Source organism: Tamandua tetradactyla, chromosome 1 (genome assembly GCF_023851605.1).
Source record: "Tamandua tetradactyla isolate mTamTet1 chromosome 1, mTamTet1.pri, whole genome shotgun sequence".
Classification (NCBI taxonomy): Eukaryota; Metazoa; Chordata; class Mammalia; order Pilosa; family Myrmecophagidae; genus Tamandua; species Tamandua tetradactyla.
The window spans coordinates 135,526,223-135,547,055 of NC_135327.1; the positions used below are offsets into that span (position 1 = coordinate 135,526,223).

The window sequence follows — 20,833 nt, forward strand, 5'->3', positions numbered from 1 at the left end:
TGCATTGTTCTTTAAATGTAATTTTTTTTCATACTGAATTTCTTATGTGTTAGGAAGAAGTCAATATGATCAAAAGATGAGTATGCTCATGTATTCCTTTGTTCAGCCACACATCTGGAAGCATAATTTAAAATGCATACAAGCCTGTAATTGGGTCTGATTCTCTGCAATATTTCTGCTCTCCACTGAAGTTGCACCACCCTCTTATGTTATAATAACTTCATTTAGGCTGGTTCTTCAGCTAATCAGTTAATCAAATTCCATTATCTATACTTAGATAAGAAAATGTATTTTTAAAAAATTCTAAGACATTTCTATTTGATGATTTGACCTTTTCTTCTTGTATTCTAAAGGTATAATTATATCCTTCTAACAAATATATTCTGGGTACTTACATAGTAGGCTTGATTATTATTGTACAAAAATCTTAATATAGTTGAATATTGGGCAATAATCTTAATACCAATACAATTATTAATATATTAATATACTTGTCTATACTATAGTAATATAACATATAAAATATATACAATTAAACATTGGCACTTTAACTGTAATGGACTTTAGGCTAGGCATTGAGCACAGAGACGGAATGAGACATAGTCTTTCCACTTGCAGGTCTTAGAAAAAGAAAGAGACAAAGTATAGGTGATGAATACACAACTATGTGATGACACTGTAAACCACTGATAGTATAATTTGGATGGACTGTATGGTCTGGGAATATATCTCAATAAAACTTTAAAAACTGCGAAGTTCTTTCAGCTTAATTTTAGCATTAAATTATATTTAATCCCTTTGAAGATGTTCTTATCTAATCGATAAATGAGAAAGCAAAATCTTGGATAGGTTAAATTATTTCTTTGCTTCCTTGGGCTAAGAACTGGACCAAGGAATAAATTTTAGATCTTTTAACTTGTTATTCAATGTGCTGCACTCATATTGCATCATGTTGCCTCTCCTTGGTACAACTTCATTTATGATACTTTGGAAACCATAAAGGCATGCATTTAATACCCTGAAAGGGAAAAAAGTTTAAATTTCCAAAAAAACAGTGTGGATGATGAAAATTAAAATAAATCAAATATAAAAGTATGCCTGAAGAATGAGGCAAGGTACACAGAATCCTCTCCCCACACAGTATCCTCTCCCCTCACCCCGATGCTGCCTTGTTTTGTTGTTGTATTAGTGATTTTTTGTTTCCGAATCAATTTTATAGTATTATTCATATAGAATGGAGTACTTCCAAAATGTCTGAAATTATTCCTATTATTTCTTCTGTAGAAGTTTCCCATTGCTTTGTAGTATTAAGAAAAATATTTTTACAAATTGATAGTGCAAATTTAAAGCATAAACTCTCCTCTATAAAACACATTGTGATGTCTACATTAGTTAATTACCAATGAATGAGGTGTCACCATATTCATGAGAAATAGCCATGGTTTACACAGAGCAGTTAGAATGTGTCATAATGTTGAGATTGGCAGAATGGATTTGGTAGGTGTAAAGGGCTTGATTTAAGCTATTTTGAGGATGTTTCTACCTCAAACATCTATCCCTAGAAATTAATTGTTTTTTCAGGGACAAATGAACTTTGACTTGACCTTTCAGGACGAAAAGAAAAATAATGATGTAGAAGTTTTTCTTACAGTTTTGCATGTTTCTACAGATCTGTCAGATTAAAATAAGAAAAACGAAGGCTTTTCCTTTGCTTTTTAGAATTCAAACACAGATGTCTTTTTTTTTCTTTTAGAGTTCTGTTGGGTGTTCACAGAAAAAGAACAAATTAATCAAAAACTCACTGAAAAAAAAAGACATGAAGACAACTCCAAGTCTTCTTGTGTGATGTCAAGTAAAACAGTTACTCATTTGTGGATTTAGTCATATTTAGTTTCATAAATATTTCTAAAGCACTTGGAATGTGTCTATAAAAGATAATGTTTGCTCCCTGATCCCACCTCCTCAGAACAAACAGCTTACAGCTTCCTACCGTAAACACTTACAAATCTTGGCTTGAGAGCATTCTGTGGTGGCAGATAGGTGCAGGAGTGAATGACCTCAACTAATGATGATGGTATGATTGGCTGCTGCTGCAGTCTTCTCACTGTTTGGATGTGACAAGTTTGAGCAATATTAATGAATATAATTCATTGACCAAGTGTAAGAATATTCTGTGTAGTCTCTCCAAGGTCCTCTGTCTTAACCATGTCTCACTTCCCCATACCCCTATTGGTGTTTCCTGATATCATCTCCCAAATAATTACTTTTGTTCAAATGCTAGTCTCAACATCTACTTCTAGGGAACCAAACTTAAGACAGTGCCAGAAACCTGTCATTACAGAGCTTGTCCATAGAAGATAAACAGGGGATTTAAGGGTGTTGTAAGGGAGGCAGTCTTGTTAGTGCAGTAGATATTACAGTCCAAACTGTAATGGGCTTCGGGCTAGAGTTGAGTGCAAACATGGAATGGGGCATAGTCTCTGTATTTACAGGGCTCAGACAAGGAGAGAGGCTAAGAATAGTATAATAGGCGTATAGACAGAGGAAAGCTGCTCTTTGGAGCAAGCTTTAATCAATTTATTCCATCCAGCAGACCAGTGATGTGGCTCCTGCCATTCTCCCTATTCTTTTTTTTTTTTTTTTTTTTTTTTTTTTTCGCATGGGCAGGCACTGGAAACTGAACCTGGGTCTCTGGCATCTCCTTATTTTTAAGGAGAAAATTTGAGAAGGTCTGTGAGAGGCCTTACGAGGGGTACCTAATTTTGATTTAGTGTGGAAAACTGAGTAACAACAGCAAAGAAAACTTCCTGGACGTACTTGAGGAGTGGAAAAGTCTTATTCCAGAGTTCCAGTTGCAAGTGTGGCACGTTCCCCTCTGGTCTGGAGTTTATCCCAAACATATCCTCCTCTATCCCACTGTGTTCTGCTATAAGAGGGAGCCAGATCATATATATGTATCACTCCCAGGACTCTCTTTTTAGCTTTTCTTTTGCTCTTCCTACCCATCTCAGAAAGTTTTTGGCAATCCTTTTCCTAATTGGTAGGAATATCCCTTATTCCATATCCTTAGTTCTTTTTAAGTACGGAACATGGTTGAGACTTCCTAGCTTTGTCTTTGCTGTATAAAGGTTTTGGAATTAGGAATCTCTTCTTTAAATAAACCTGGCCTGTAAGGCTGTTGTCAGGTAGACACTTAGACCTAATAAAATATCCAAGCTGAACAATGATATATTTGTTTTGGCTGGTATTCATTTTCATCTGAAGTGTCTAAACCCTTCATCTATGGGCAATTGGGATAGAGAAGAGAAAGGGAAGGGAAATCTAAAAAGTAACACGATACAAAGTGGTTGACATTTTTATCACTTTAGTACTGTCAAAAATATCACACCTGATATGAGAGATGGAGTGTGTGTAAATAAAATTAATTGAAAAAATCAATTGCATATTGGAGAGATTTTGTAAGATTTACATGCCATATGTGTGTTAATGCCAATAGACACATAATAGACACACAGTAAATATCTTCCTTCGTCTCCCTTCTTTCTCATCCTACATAGCTCCTAAGCCCAATGAAAGATGAATTAAATTGATGTAGCAATTACCAACTTTGAGGTTCTGATTTTGTCCAGATTATTTTACACTCAATAATTCATTGACCATAGTGTAAGACTTCATATTTTGTTTTAATATGATAATTTTCTGAAGTTGACACTGATTAATTTGAAAAGGCAGTACTTGTATTACCATTGGACAAATTAATGTAGTTCTATTGCTGGGACATCATATATCATTATGATCGAGTGATGTTAACTTTGATCATGAGTCAAGGAGAAGTATAGAAAATGAAGCATTTTGGTAGAATACATTTTAATGTTTCAGTTTATTATATCCAGAGCTTCATTAAGATGTAGATTAAGGGAGATTAAAGCAGATGCTTCAGTATTATGTGGATGTGCTTTAATTCCAGACTGAGATTTCTGGAAAATTTGGTCCCTAAGAAAATAGTATATTTATCCTCTCATACTCTATTTTTGTTTCTGTCCATCACTTTGAATCATATATTTATTGATATCATTGGGAACTCCAGGAAAAGCTTACAGACAAGATTTCCATGAAAGTTTATTAGATAAAGAAATTGATATAGTTCTTAAAGTTTAACAGGAGTTGATTTCCTTTGAAATTCAAGACCCAAGGAACTTTGAAATCACAGTCCACTTGGAATTCCCCCTTGTTTATCTAAGAAGTGGTCTCTTTCTACTTATCTAAAGCTTTTTGTCAGCTGCCTACTTTTTCTTTAGTGTGAGGCATTTTCTGTGTGTGTGAGTGCACATACTTGCATGTATTTTATTGTCATTTTTAGTCTAGAGTTTTTAAGTTTCTTCTGGGTCTACTATGTTCATATGTCCATTCATTAGTCCATTCAATAGAAATTTATACAACATTCTAAGCACTATGCCAGCATTGGATATATGAATAATACAACATGGTCACTGTTCAAATTGGAATAATTTAACCCTCTTGCCTGAGAGAACTTTTTTTTAATTTACTTTATTTTATCTAGAAGTAATTATCATTTCCTTTCTATGAATATTACAAATTTTTCTTCCATTAATGATACTATTTCCAATTGTGTCATCAGCTTCATACTTCAATATAGGAGTGGAACTCAATTAGGTAAAGACCCACTGATCTATTTATCTGTTGCTGTGATCACTCTTCTTTGATGTCCTTGGCTTGTTGTTGGTCAATGTGCTGAGCCAGTCATTATAAGCATAATAATGGCAACTTTAAAAAGAAAACATAATACTGCAAATACTTTGTTATAATGGCAATTATAAGGAGTAAATGTGGAAGATATATGCTAGCAAGATGTAATAGAAGGAAGCTTACAAAAGGCCAATATTATGTTCCAGTGTTGCTCTCCTTCTAATAAATTGGTATTAAATAAATATTTTAACACAGATTATAAAACACAGTTAAAACAGCAGGTAAAAACATATGACTTTATCTCAAGCATCATTAAATATTTTCTCTATTTCTAGGTGAACTGTGTAGCATATAAAAGGAATTTGTTGCCTCCGAGAAATAGATCATACTTAAATTCATAATAGTAGTATGAGCAGTACTTGATTGGGAATAATAAGATCTGCATTAGATTCAGTTTAATTACTGTTAGCCTTAGCTTCCCAGTGACAAATTAAGATTGATAATATCTGCTCATTGCTTTATTTTTAATAGTTAGGTTCTCAAATAAAACACATATAGCTAGGAATCTAAAATATCTAGCACAATGCTTGGTACAAAGCTTACGCATATTTATTCTTTAAAGTGACTGCTGAGAGTTCAGAAAAGAGAGGGATTTTTTTTTTAATTTCATTATTATCCATAGATCGTTGAATAACACATTAGCAACAGTATTGCATTCTCACTTACTTTAATAAAAATTGTAATGTTCAAGTATATAATCAATCTTTCTACAGTTATTTCATTCTTTAGTATGCAACTAATCTCTAAAGGCTTTCAAATAGTTGCTGTAATTGATAGAATTCTATTTTAAAATGGTAATAACTTTCTTTTATGATATAAGATACTAAGTTAACACTATATGGGTTTTTTAACCATTAATTCATTAGAGAACTGTTAGAAAAATCTTTTTTTTCTCTCCGTACTTGAGCTAAGCAAATATTGAACTCTTGGCTTTATTTTAGTCTTATGCTAGTATTTTAAATATTAGAAAAAACAGTTTTGTGCCAGAACATATTTGGATTTCTAGTCCACAAATATTCTTTGTTGTGTTAAACATGTGATTAAAGAGAAGATGGACACACAGAAAAGAAATGATGAAGAAATAAAATCTTTAAGGAAGCAGGAGGGGCTAGGGTCCAGGACATAGGATCAGGGAGTCAGTTTTAAAGGAGATATGTTTTCGTAATGCCTGGAAGGACCCAGGGCTGAGCCTGCCCCCTCCTGCACTGTGAGAGCAAGTCACGTAGCCACTTACATAAATGGGACCGGCCTTAAAGGTCAAAATGTAAAACCTTCCTCCCCTAATAATCAAATGTCATGAAAGTCTGCTGAAATCCATTGTACCCAAATCCCAGGAGATTGTTAAACTTTGTAAGTTATTCCTGGGCATCTCTCTCTGTCTATCTCTGTCTCTCTCTTCTCTCTTGGCTTTGGGTGAAGTACAGACGTTCATCTCCCAGCTGGCTACCCCTGGGGAAGACCTTCCTCCTGCCTATAAACCCTGCATAGACTCATGGGTAATCCTCTGTCCAGCATGTTCTCCGGTCTCATGGCTGTGCTGGGCTGGAACACGCCGTCAACAGAAAGCATATTACAAGCAATTATTATTCACTGGCAGTAACATGAATTTAGAATGGAAAAAACATTGTATGGAGTATGGTATTTGTATTAGTACTATGAATTGTAGGAGTTAGAACCCAAATTCTAGTGAGCTTACATAATAAGTAATTGGTCCTATAATCAAGAAACCAATGGATGAAGGCAGCCTCTGCTGTGGCTGGATTCAGGCACTTGATCAGTCTTGTTCTGATTTGCCTCTGTATTTTGGCTTTACTCTTTCTTTTCTCCAGATGTTGGGGAAGAGAGCCTCTGGCAATCTTCAATTCTCATTCTTGTTTTCCATGTGGTAAACCAAGAGACCTCTTTTTCTTTGGCCCTATCAAGTGATTAGAAGAAAGGACTATAACTGGTTCAGCTTTCCTGACAAACTACTCCTGGACCTACTGTTAACGGCCTGAGGAATACGAGAACTGGATATGATTATTGATAAACTTTTGCACCTATTAATTTCTATGGTCCAAAGAGTGAGGTGGTATGATTTCCCAGCCAGATAGAATCACAGGATTGGGTTGGGGAAAGAAAAAAGTTTTCCAAAGGCAATAGAAGTTCTGAACAGAAAAAAAACAAGACAAAAGCTATATACAAAGCAAAACTACATTTATTAACACTTTTTGAAAGGTTGAGAACCACTAAGTGAACCTGTGTGAGGAATGCTTGTGCAGTTTTCTCCAGCAAGGTTCCAAAGTTTAGGTGTTGGATGAACGAGAAACTTTTGGTTGAATACAGGACTGAAGATGTTCTAGGCAGGAGTGATAGAGGATTGGTATATAAAGGAAATTAGGGGTTGGAAAGAGTGCTTAGCATCAAAGATAAATTTGGAAAAAACAATGCACTTTAATGGACAGGATTTATATAAAGCCATCTATTTAATTGCCAGTTTACTTTGGGCTTTCTTAAAAAATATCTCATTTGGCTTATCAGATTAAAACAACATCAGTGACAGCTGGTACCTCCATTTTTTCTTCACTTTGCTGTAGGAAACTGTAGGTGAATTAAAATAGACTTAGAGCATATTAACTGATATAGGATATAAGAAAATAAATTATGATAATTTAATTCATGTTTAATTACAGATTCTGTGGATATGTATTCCCAAATTTTATTTTTCAACATGTAAAATAAGAGTTGCTAACATTCATGGGACATATATCTTGTACTAAAGGCATTGTACTAAACACTCCCTCAATTGTCTCATTTACTTGTTTTTTGTCACATAATGTGAATGCTGTTTTATTACTTATTTTAGCCCAGTAATCTGATAATACTGTTCTCTAGATAGACTCGTTCCCATCTTTTCCCCCCTTTTATCCTTATGAAGTGTATCCTTTTTTTCTTTTTAACATGCTTACCTGTTCCATATTGCAAACAAATATAAATGCATTTTTTCAAGGACCACTACCTTTAGTTTATTGTTTCAACTATGCTTAGCTATCTTTGGAAACATTCACTTGCATTCACATTCAGCCCTCCCTTCTACCATACCCATGCACTCACGGCCATGCAGACAAAACCACATACTCATATTAAATTCTTTTATTCACACATTATCACAGGGCTGCTGGTTGACTTACTCTACCCACCATAGTAAGATTGGACGCCATCAATTACAATGGTTTGTATTCTGGTCAAATTGCCCCAACCCTACATTAACCAGAAAATTGGCTTATAAATGATTTGAGCTGAACAGTGTGAATCTTGTCAGATGAGAACATTGACATATTGTGATATTGTGTGTGTGTGTGTGTGTGTATTTAAAATTTTGTTTTTATTGTGGAATATAGCATATATGCAAAAAAGCTGTAAATTTCAAAGTACATTGTAACAACTAGTTATAAAACAAGTATCAGAGTTTGGTAAAGGCTACAGTTCCACAATTTTAGGGTTTCCCTCTAGCTACTACGAGACACTGAAGAGTAAGAAATATCAAAATAATGATTCAGCAGTCATAGTCGTTTGTTAAATTCTATATTCTCTGTTATAACTCCTCCTTCTCCTTTGATCTTTCTCTAGATCTTTAGGGGAATTTGGACTATGCTCACTCTAAATTTCATGTTGGAAAGGACTGCCAATAATATAGGATAGGAGGGTGAAACAAGATGATGTTCCGGAGAGGTTAGCCCCTCTGGGTTTCAGGACTTATCTGCCCTTGGAGCCCATCTGAAACTTTTAGGTTTCTGGAAAATAATCATAGTGCATGGAACTTTTGTAGAGCCTCAGATGGAGCCCGAGTAGTTCTTTAGGGTTGGCAAGAATGGTTTTAGTTGGGGGTTTAACAAACCATGTTAAATAGCAATAACTAGTAGAGGCTTGCAGAAGAGTAGCCTCCAGAACCGCTGCTCGTTTCAACTTAAATACTCAGCCACGGATACCCTAGTTTGTTACAGATCTTTTCCCCGTTTGGTCAGGCTGGCATTGTCTATCCCACCGTTCCAGGGCGAGGCTCGTCCCTGGATGTCATGTGCCGCACTGCCAGAGAGACTTTCACCCTTGGATGCTGTGTCCCATGGGGGGGTAGGCTAATTATTTTACTTGCAGAATTCGGCTAAGAGAGAGCTAGGTCACATCTGAACAAAAAAAGTGTTCCTTTAGAAGTAACTCAGGCATAACTATGGTAGGCTTAGATTCTTCACTACATAAGTGAGGTTCATAAGAGCAAGCCTCAAGATCAAGGGCGTGGCCTATTGACTTGGGTGTCCCTAATGTTTGAGACAGTATCATGGGTTTCCCTAAGGGTAAAGCTGAATAGTTCCCTATTTTTTTCTCCTGTCCCTCAAGGGAACTTGAAAAACTTTTAAATTATCTACTCATCATACTCTAGGATGTATCTGGGCTTTACATTAAGCTGTACAGAATACAAGCCCTCATTCCCATTCTGGGCTCCCTGTATTGGGGTTGTTTAAATGATGTATACAGACAGGTTGAGTTAGATTATACACTACAGAAAATTTAGGTGTTGTACAAAATAAACCTCTCTTCCTTTGGTTTTGCTTGGTGGGTGAAGTTCTAAAATAGAGACAATGTCCTCCTTTCCCCTGTATACTGAATCCCGACCCGAAACAGCTTCATTCTTTTCTCTAATTGAAGCCTGATCTGTTTTGCAGACATAATTCATTTTTAAGAAAGAGTATCCTCCATATTCAATGGATTCACTTCATATTTGGAACTGAGGAATGATAACAATGACAATAAGTAGGATTTTTTTAAGTGACTTTAGCAGACAATACAGTTGCTCCAAATTTTTCGGGCTGTGGATCATCTACAGAGCCAAGGGTATAGCCAGAAAAATAGAATTAGTAACTTGGACAGGAAGTTAATCTCTATTTGAATTTTAAATGTGTCATATATTTCAGTTGTTGGCTATAAAATCCTAATTTTAAGTTCCCATGTTTCGGTACTGGCCCTGGAAGCATTTTGCTTCATGAGGAAGCTTTGTTCCCGGTTTTTGACAAACTATTCATCAGAGACCAGCTTTTATAGGAAACTGACATGCAAGAGACTGTCACTCATCATATACATTTTTAAGATGGAAAGGTCTGTTTTGCTTAGATTTAATTCTTGTCTCATAAAAGACATTGGGAGGCTAAGGTAATTTCTCAACTTGCTAAGGGATGTTTTAAATTTCAATAAGCAGCAGTATTATATTAGAAAGTACCATTTGGATAAATTTGTTTCCAGGAGATAAAAAATAACAAAAATACTTCGTTAAAAATCAGAAACATAGCAATTTGTTCTTATCATCCGGTGGTGCTTAAATTAGGAGAAACAGCTCTCTAAAAGTTTGATGAATCCATGAAACTAGTTTGAGGCTGTTGCAGACTTTATCTTGTGATATTGTGCATAATGCATAAAATCCACTGAAACATCTATCTTTGAGTGTGAAATACCTTTCCAGATGATGTTTTATAATTATTTGCATAAAACATTTAACTAGAAGATAATAAAGAAACAATGTGGTTCAATTTTATACTCTGATAATTAATTTATATGCCATAGTTTAATCAAAGTATTAATTGACGGTGGTATACATAACTATACACTTACTGGAGAAGGGAATGAGGGAATTTCAAGTGCTAGAATACGAGGTCACCAAAATAATTATGGAATGTGTGGGATGTGTCTCCTTTTGGTCTTCCTGAGACCCAAAGTTCTCCCTGTAAAATTCTAAGTAGGTAGAAAGCAGGACAGTAAAAAGAGAGAAGGAATTCAGTGGATACTTTGCCTTTCCTCCTTTAATTTCTTTCTTTAAAGCCAGGTTACTGTCTTTATAAATTCCCTTTTTTGTTTTCCTTTTACAACAGAGTTCATTTTAACCAAATCTCATTTCTACAAAAACATAGGAACTTAGAAATTGGGCTGATTTGGTGAGAATTGTCCCTTATCCCTATCCTTTTAAGGTTGATCTGTGTAATAATTTTAGTGGTTCAGTGATTTGAGGATGCGTTCTAGTGCAAACTGATTTTGTTTAATAAATATGCACACATCTTAATTTTTTAACTGTTTTATTGTATAATACAGCATATATACAAAGCAAAGAAAGAAAAAAGCAATAGTTTTCAAAGCACTCTTCAACAAGTAGGTACAGAACAGATCCCAGAATTTGTCATGGGCTATATATTTTTATATAGCAGAAAGATAATGTAGTATGCAGGAGAACACTGTTTCATCAAATTATGATCTTTCTCAAATATTTTAAAAATCATTCTCGAACCAAGTAATTCTGAAACAGTCTAGACAAAAATCACAGTTAAACATTTCATTATTATTATTTTCTGTGAAAGGGTATGAGGAACTGAGATGAGAAATTTTATTTTTATATAGTTATGTTAAATACTCTATGAATATTTGCCATTTATTTTAGTTGTCATGCTGTCATATTTGTTTGACTGGGTTGACTAATTAAGTGGAAAGTGACAGTTCTCCCAAATCGTGATATGCTATATGGATTTATCCTTACTAAAATTGATCAATTGAGCTTTTCTAGTACATAAAATAGGAGAATAATTAAATATGAATATTATCAGTTCAGAGTTTTGTGTCTGAAAAGGGAAATATATTTTTAAAAAAAACAAAGTAGAGAGAAAAAATACTCTTAAGCCAAAAGCAATTGTCACATTTAATGGTGGGGAAGAAATTTAGATGACAGGCAGTGGATGTAATCAGTTGCACATTCCACAAAGGTTTGTGTTCTGTTATTAAAACATGACAACTTATCTAAGCACACATATCTAATTAAGTGCCTTGTAGTATTGGGTTTTTTTATAACAAGTCATATTTTTGCATTTATATTTTGACCATGTAGGAAATGAACATAGTTTTAAAAAAGTGATCTGTGACAATTAGAAATATAAAATACCTAGTTACAGAAAGGAGTTTGATTGTTTGACATGCAGTATATTAATACATAAATTTATGCCTAATGTGTTTTTCCAGTATGCTTAAAAGAAAAAAAATCAGTGTTTGGAATTATGCATCATCCAAAATGTAAAAAGTTTTGTGCAGATGCACAATTTAAGGAAAATTTGGAATGCTTATTTCCAGTAACAGTTCCAGAGTCTCTAAAAGAATAGTTAAGTAAAGGATTTTTGTATAAAATATAATATAGTGAAAGGGGAAAAACATTTGGAAAATCTCCAATAAACTTAGATTTTCTTCCATATTATTTTCTGTATTAGTTTATTTTAACAGAATCAAAATATTTGGCTTGAGTTAAAACTGGCATTTCTTCATCATACTTATACCCCCTTCTGACAATGAAAATGATACCCTTAATCCTAGATTTAACAAATAAATTTGAGCTTTATTTCTTATGCATGACCATGTTTTATACATAGGAAAAAGTTTGACTAATCAATGAACTATATGTAATCTTAGAAAAATGTTTTTTTGAATAAGTGATTTGTGTCCCTTATTTATCTAAAGGCTGAGGAAGGGAATGTTTAACTTGTGTTTCTACTGGCATAGCTGTATGTGCATATCAATATTTAATAAATGTTTGTTAAGTGATCACTTGAAAATTTCACTTTCATGTTTTCTACATGTTCCTTATCTGTAAGTATAAGCAAGAAATGGCAGAAATGAAGACTACAATGAAGATAAACTTATTCATTGTTTCAGTTATTACTGCAATCTACATTATAAATGGAAAATTGTCTGCTATGTACAAAAAAAGAATAGAGTTGCAAAAGTGATTGATAAACTAATTAGGTTTGGGTCTCGGATTCAGAAGTTTCTTTTGCTTTGGGTATGCAATGAGTTCTGGTTTTTATTTTAACTGTTACAGAACTAATGCTATAAGAAATATTTCCTGAATAGGACTTTTATGCCTGTTGAAATTCTTCAGTTACTTCCTACTTCTCTTTTTAAAAATCAATTAAAGGGTTATTTTCAAAGTTTTGTTGATAATAAGTGAAATTAATTCAAACTTACAGGTTTTATTCAGTATTATGAATTATATGTTCTGCTATTTATTTATTTATTTGTTTGTTAATGGTCTTCATAGAGACATTCTATCACTCTTTAGTTTCATGGTACATTTCTCACTTTTAAAAAAGGAAGGGAGGGTGGGCCACGGTGGCCCAGTGGCAGAGTTCTCACCTGCCATGCTTGAGACCCGAGTTCAATTCCCAGCACCTACCCATGCAAAAACAAAAAAGGGAAGGGGATCTATGATAAATAAACTTGGGAGATTAAATGAGATATCCTTTCCTTTTGAAAAGTTGTGATGTATATTCATACACTGAGGCTCTTCAAGTCCCTGCCAAAAAGAGACAATTTTAACTTTAACCCTGTGTTTTCAAAAGTCTTATTAACATGAACTGCTCTTGCCAATGTAATGTCTTTACATATCTTGAGGAACTAGTGATTTTGGGGGAGCATACATTGAGAAGTATTTAGTAGTTTTTTTTCCCAAGTAATTTTCTTTTGTTTCTGATTCTGTACATTATTTGTTGGCTTTTAACAAAATTTAAGAGTATCTGTATTTCGAGATGATTAAGAGGCATGGAGAAATACTGCTTTAGATAGTGCTCATGGTACTGCTGAAGAAGTACTGAACTGGACTCCCATCTCGTCAATTCATGAGGAGAAAGGAAAGGGAAATCTATAAAAGTGGGATTGGAGGCACAAATAAGAATTTTAAATTACTTACCATTACCAGTAATTTTATTCATCCTTTCATTTCCATTTCCCTCTATAACACAATTTCTACTTATAATTTATATTTATGGCATATTTCAGCCACATCAATGGTTAACAGAGCTGTCCACATACATTATATTCTTGTTGCAGAACCAATGCTAATTCACCATTTTGCTAGACTATAAGATCATTGATACATTAGATAACCTGAAAGTTTTTCTGTCTAAATTGAGTTATTCCTAATCCCTTTTCTGAATCTCAAGAGGACATGCCTGTCAGTTTTATGTAAATACATATTTCTTCAAGAATAATTTCAATGGTGAGATATATTTTTCAAAATAATTTTCAACAGTTTTAACATGCTACTTATTCTACATACTTCTTGAATAACCGTGCTTATCATTTAATGGCTCGGATACATATATCACTTATTTGCATTATGAATTTTTCATTATTTTTTTTTCCTTGAAGAAATGGTTCTCAAACCTATACTGAGTTCTTTTTTCCCACTGTATATCATTGATATGCTGTTTCAATATTTTGGAAAATATTGGTTAAATCCACGTGGCTCTTTGTGGAATATATTGTGAAAGGAATATTATGAAGAGTTGATTATTTAAAGATAATTATAAAATGTGTTCAATGTTTGATCCAATATTTTTAAAAATATTTTTACTCCAATTAATAAAGCACTCCTTTTATTTATTTTTTTTTTTGCAGAGCAATGAAGTTGTCTACTACAATGCAAAAGATGACCTCGATGTAAGTATTAAATGTTTTGTATTAAGCTCTAAGTAAATGTAACTATAATTAAGAAGGGTTGGTTTTACAGAACAAACTGAGCCAGTAGGTTAAATTTTTCAGAAAGTGTTAAGGTAGCATAAGCAGAATATTGGTGATATTCAAAAAGATAGTAATGAGTTTTAGTGCACATGTGAATTTTAACAATTTATTAATGGTTCATTTTTTGAAATAGAAATGTTGTGACTTCTCTTGATCTGAACTGCCCTCCCACTGCACCTTATACACTTCTCAGCCTGCTGCACTGACTCCCCTGCGCACGTACTCCACATCTGCTCCAGCTTGCACTGTACTTTGCCAGGGGTTACCATTTACTTTACCATATGAATGACACCTCTGGAAGCTATGTAACAACTTGGTCCTACCTCTCCAATCTTTGAAACATAGTGGGGCCTTAGTATGATTTTTATGATGAATGAATCTAGTATGCATATTCAAATGATTTTAGGAGATGGATTATTGTACTACAAATTCCAGTACTGCCACATATTTTAGTTTGCCAGGATGAAATATACCAGAAATGGAATGGCTTTTTTTAAAAAAGGGAATGTATTAACTTGCCAGTTTACGGTTCTAAGGCCATGAAAATGTCCAAATTAAGGCAAGGCTATGAAAATGTCCAAACTAAGGCATCCAGGGAAAGATAACTTGACTCAAGAAGGCTGATGGCATTCGGGGGTTTCTCTCTCAGCTGGAAAGGCACATGGTGATGTCTGCTAGCTTTCTCTCCCGGCTTCTTCGTGGCTTCCCCAGGGGCATTTTCCTTCTGTATTTCCAGTGACCTCTAGTTGTGTGAGCTCTGTTGGTTCTCAAGCTTCTTACAAAATGGGCTCCCTCTTAAAGGACTCCAGGAAGCAACCCTACCTTGAATGGTGGAGACACACCTCCGTGGAAGCCATTTAATCGCAAGTTACCACCCACAATTGGGTGGGTCACAAATCCATAGACATAATAAAAAAGATCCCACCCAGAATACTGAATGAGGATTAAAGGACATGGCGTTTCTGGGGTACATAACTTCAAACTGAAACACTGCATTTGAACAGATACTGGGGAGACATTTTAATTACTTAGTTGTGATGAAAACATTTGAAAAGTTATAAGTCAAAGTTGGAGCACAAGGGTTTTTAAAACACAAATTCTCAAAATATGAAATGTACAAACAAAAACCACAAATTCTCATTTATTTGACTTTTTTGTACCCGAAGAAAAATGATACCTAGATACACTTACTCAATTTGAAACAGTTTGTGATCCCCCCTATATTTTAGGTGTTTTTAAGATCATGGGATATATCAGTGAACAAAGTAAGCAAATATAATAAAATTATAATTCATCACCCATAAGTTTTTAAGAAGAATCTGAAAAACATTATGTTCCTATATATTCTATGAAATATCTTTACAGCTGTTTAAAAGGAAAGTAAAAAAAAAAAATGTACAGCACAAGTAACATGTAAAGAAAAGAAAAGAACAATATATAATGTTTACTAAAATGTCACTATTATTCTGAAGACTAGTAGTTTTGAGCGCTAACTTTGCCAGTACTCTGCTAAGGACTTTACACGCATTATTTCATTTAACTCTTAACACTATAAAAAAGGTTTTATTTCCTCATTTCATAGATTAAAAAGCCTGAATTTTTTTTTAAGTATTTTCTTTTCTCTAGACAGAGGTATAATGCCAGAGCTAATTTCCCTCTTTTGATGAATGTGGTGTATATATACACACATATTTCATATGTCATTTTAATGATGTAGGCAAGGCTTATCAAGGACAAACTGTCAGCTAATGCAAAATGTTCTGACAGTTTATTGAGCAGTATCAGAATGAATACCACTTCTGAAACAATGCTGTTCAATGATATCTCTGGGATTAATATTTGATATTTAAAAGTTATATGGTAATTTAAAAATATTTGCAAAATCCTTGGCAACTTTCTTAACGTTACACCAATTACAACTTTTATTAAACATGTGGCTTGTAAAACTAAGACAAAAGTTTTCCCATAAATTTAAGTGGATGGAATAGCATGTGCTAAAATATTTTATCATTACAGTAAATACGTGTTTCCCCCTAACTAAATAAGACACTTTTTTACATCAAATACAACAGTTTGAGTAATTTAAGTTTGATCTGATTAAATTAGAAAATTAGTTTTTATTTTTTTATAGAAAGTGGCTAGGTTTCTTTGCTCATGACTAACAATTTGTACGCAAATGTAAATATGACTTTACAGACACTGAATTTTTTTTATTTTTTTATTTTATATATTTATTTATTTGAATGGGCAGGCACCAGAAATCAAACCCCGGTCTCCAGCATGGCAGGCAAGAATTCTGCCCGCTAAGCCATTGTCGCACTGCCCAAACACTGAATTTTTAAAATAACATTTAAAAATATTTTTTATTTATTTAAATATTTTATTTATTTAAAAAAATATTTAAGTATTTTTAAAATAATAACAATGGTGGCAGAATAAATTTGAAAAAAAAATGTTATGTGGTGGAAGGAGCACTACAATAGGAATCGGAAACTTTGATTCATACTCTAGTCTGGCCCTGAAATTGTAGTTGCCCATAGTGCATTAAAACCCATAAACCATTAAACATTAAAAAAAATTTATTTCATCTTAAACATGATACACTTGATTAGGTACTTCATGAAGTTCATTCTATTTTTGAATATTTTTGGATGCAAAAGTACATTTACATGTATAAAGAATATAACCCCATTATTAATTTAATAATTAGCCAGGAGGAAAAAATATATGCCCATTATCCTCCTACTCTAACCAAACATGTTATCTTTTTGTTTCATATTTCAAGTTTTTTTCACCAACATATGTTTACTTATTTCCATGATGTTTGTTAAGTGAACAAATTATTCACTGCCAGAATCATTTTCTATGTTGTAAAATAGTTGTTGGCACATCTTTTATTTTGATATGCCACCACCTGATTATTCTTTCTTTTACTGAAAATGTAATTTTCCTTTGTTTGTTTTCATACAAATAGCAGTGGAATAAACATTTTTGTGTATGGATGTTTTTCCATCAAAATTTTGACTTTATTTTTAGGATAAATTTCCAGAAATGGGAATATTGGATCAAAGATTTTGGACACTTTCATCCATATTGTAAAATTCTTTACAAAAATGATAATACTAAGTTCCATACCATCATAATTATTTTCTCCAAGGTTTAAAAAGTAATTTACTATGGTCAGAGAAAAAAAACTGTAATTTAGCACATTATATTGTTTTTACTGTTTTGATTAGTTGTGTTGGTCAAAGTTTCAGATTTCATTCTCTACTTGGGAAAACCATGGTTGTTGAGGCTCTTTTACTTTCTAGCTGTTTGGTCTTGTGAACGTTCCTTAATCTAATTGAGATTCAGTTTACTTATAAAGAATCAATATACTAATGCAACCTTCTGTTGGAAATAACATTTTATACCTGTAAATGTGAGCTTCTATTGCCTAGCACATGTTATTATTAAATAAGACTCTTATTGGTTAAGAAAAGCAAGATGTTATTTACTCCTGGTCATATTAAGGAATCTTAGAATTTTAATAGATATATGAGATTTATACCAAATATGAAGTTATTTATTTTATTTGTTGCTAAGATATTTGAAGGAATATTTCTTGCATTTGCTTACTTTTAATCTGTATAGCACATTTCCCCATGGAATTTGATCTGACTTATTATCAAAAACTAAGACTAATATTTCAGAAAGAGACTCAGAAACCTAAAAAAGGAGTATGCAAAACATTTTGCTGTACATTTAGGAAAATATTTTTATTGCACCTAAACATTTAATTTTGTTTTACACTTCCTGTTATCCATCTAAATTATAGAATCAAAACTGATGATATGACTCTTATTGGTTAAGAAAAGCAAGAATGCACTTTATCAAGTGAAAAAGTGTTTGGGAAGAATTATGCAATAATTCTACTTATAGAAGGCTTTAAAAAATGACAAGGCCCCAAATTTTTATGTCAGATTTCTTCCCAAATGTGAAATGTTTTTTTTTTGTGTGGCTTTATACTTTGTTTTTTAATACCAAAAAACATAAAGCAGATGCAAACATTCATATTTTGATCATTCCGTTCTACATATATAATCAGTAATTCACAATAACATCACATAGTTGCATATTTATCATCATAATCATTTCTTGGAACATTTGCATCTATTCAGAAAAAGAAATAAAATGAAAACAGAAAAAAAATTTATATATATCATATCCCTTACCCCTTCCTTTCATTGATCACTAGCATTTCAAACTAAATTTATTTTAGCATTTGTTCCAGCTATTATTTATTTTTATTCCATATGTTCTACTCGTCTGTTGACAAGGTAGATAAAAGGAGCATCAGACACAAGGTTTTCACAATCACACAGTCACATTGTGAAAGCTATATCATTATACAATCATATTCAAGAAACATGGCTACTGGAACACAGCTCTGCATTTTCAGACAGTTCCCTCCAGCCTCTCCATTACATCTTGAATAACAAGGTGATATCTACTTAATGTATAAGAATAACCTCCAGGATAACCTCTCGACTCTGTTTGGAATCTCTCAGCCATTGACACTTTGTCTCATTTCATTCTTCCCCCTTTTGGCCGAGAAGATTTTCTCAATCCCTTGATGCTGAGTCTCAGCTCATGCTAGGGTTTTTCTCAATCTCTTGATTCTGAGTCTCAGCTCACCAAATGTGAAGTGTTTTTAAGGTGTATTTAGCTAACGTGGCTTGGTTTGCTGGATTTGTAGTATTTTTAATGAAAATTTTGAGAATTTGTAAAGAGCTGTAAGATAATTTATTTTATACTTCCCTAAATTTTTAAATTGGGGATGCTCAAAGTACCTTAGATATGTTAATACTACTATGCTTTGAAACCTTAGATATGTGGAAAATGAATCATGCTGTATTAATTCGTACTCTGGTTGGCTGTTGCTACAGAAAGGCACAAAGTAAATTGCCAAAGCGCCATACATTCCAGGAGGTGGTCTAGAGCAAACATTCTAGGGTGTAGCCTTCCAGGAAGTGGTCCAAGGCTAATTTCCAACTCCAGACACCTAGGACCGAGGCTCTTTCTCTCATGTTCTCAGCTCTCAATACGGTTTTTACATGTTCCTTCAAGATTCATGGTCCAACATCCAGGATGTTGTTTGCATTCTAGACAACAGGAAGTAGGCAAAAGGCAATGTAGGACATGTCATTTGCTTTTAAAAGCATGTTCCAGAAGTTACACCCTTCCTTCCATCTGTACTCCTTGTCCAGACCAGCCTGGCCTAGTTGTGAGAGGATGTGGACTACAGTTTGTTTTGTTCCCTGAATGGGCATGTTCCCAACAAAAATCTAGAGTTCTATTACTAAAGAGAGAAGGGGGAGAATAGGAATTGGGACATATTTAGCAGGGTCAGCACATATCTTCAGTTTATTCTTCTTGACATATTAAATTGACGCTAACATTCCCCCCTCTTCGGACTCATTTCTGCCATTTAAATAGAGTCAAATTTAGCAGCTTGGATCTGAAGGAAAAGTTCTCTTTAACAATAAAACTAATATAAAAGTATGTGCTGTGCTGTGCTGTATATTCTTTAGTCCATCCACATATATTTTAATCGCCGTGATCATACTGTTTTTAGTAATAGAAATATTTACTATCTTATGATGAAAGAAAGTTAAGACCTATAAGTAAATGTTACGCTTTAATATTTTACTTCAAGATTTCCAGTGGTTACACATTGTTTTTTTTCTAAATGTCTTGCTTATCTGATGAAGTTGGACTTCTACTAATGATGAAATTTACACTCACCAAAAGTTTTACATTATTGATGATTTCAATCAATTGCTATACTCACAGCTGTAATGTGCCTGATATGTTACATATCCAGTATTCACAAATTACAATTATACCATCGGATAACTGGTCATTTTGCTTTGAAATCGGTCATCATCAGCATTCTTTGTCCTGGCTTTTCTAAATATGAGTGTCTTAGTTTGGTAGGACTGCTGTAACAAATGCCATAGTCAGGGCCGTGCTTCCTCTGAAGCCTGTAGTGTCCTACAGGTGGTTTGTCAGCAGTCCATAACTCAGTCTCTGCTACAGGACTGTCACTCTCCCCATCTGTCTCCTGATTTCCTCTGCTTATAAAAACTCTAGTAATGTTATGTTAAGGAGCACCTTGATTCATTTTGACCTCATCTTAATTAACAGAGTTTTAAAAGATCCTGTTAACAGATGAATTCACATCCACAGGCCAGCAGTTAGGACTTAAACATGTCTTTATGAGGGATTTGGTTCAATCTATAATAACTAGTTAGTTCTGTGTTTTCACTGTTCCAATTCCACAAAACCATATCTGTTATTGAAAATTAGTGACTTGATAGTATATGATATGAGTTTCCCATTTCATACATCAAAATTTAATATTTAATGAAGTAAAGGAGCAAATTGGAATACTCTATCTTGAGATAACATTGATTTGTGAGTTTATCTTCAATATGTTTGAATA

The 20,833-nt window shown here is 33.5% G+C and overlaps 1 protein-coding gene across 5 annotated transcripts in view; it reads left to right on the forward strand.

Moving 5' to 3' along the window:
- CACNA2D1 (calcium voltage-gated channel auxiliary subunit alpha2delta 1) overlaps positions 1-20,833 on the forward strand; it is a 501,299-nt gene that overhangs the window by 289,919 nt on the left and 190,547 nt on the right. For all 5 annotated transcript variants that reach the window (XR_013172125.1, XM_077151905.1, XM_077151925.1 and 2 more), the window contains exon 5: positions 14,224-14,265. Coding sequence is in view for 4 of the 5 variants with exons in the window: in XM_077151905.1 (XP_077008020.1) it covers positions 14,224-14,265 (42 nt within the window). In the remaining variant the exon portion in view is untranslated. The remainder of the gene's footprint in view (positions 1-14,223; positions 14,266-20,833) is intronic.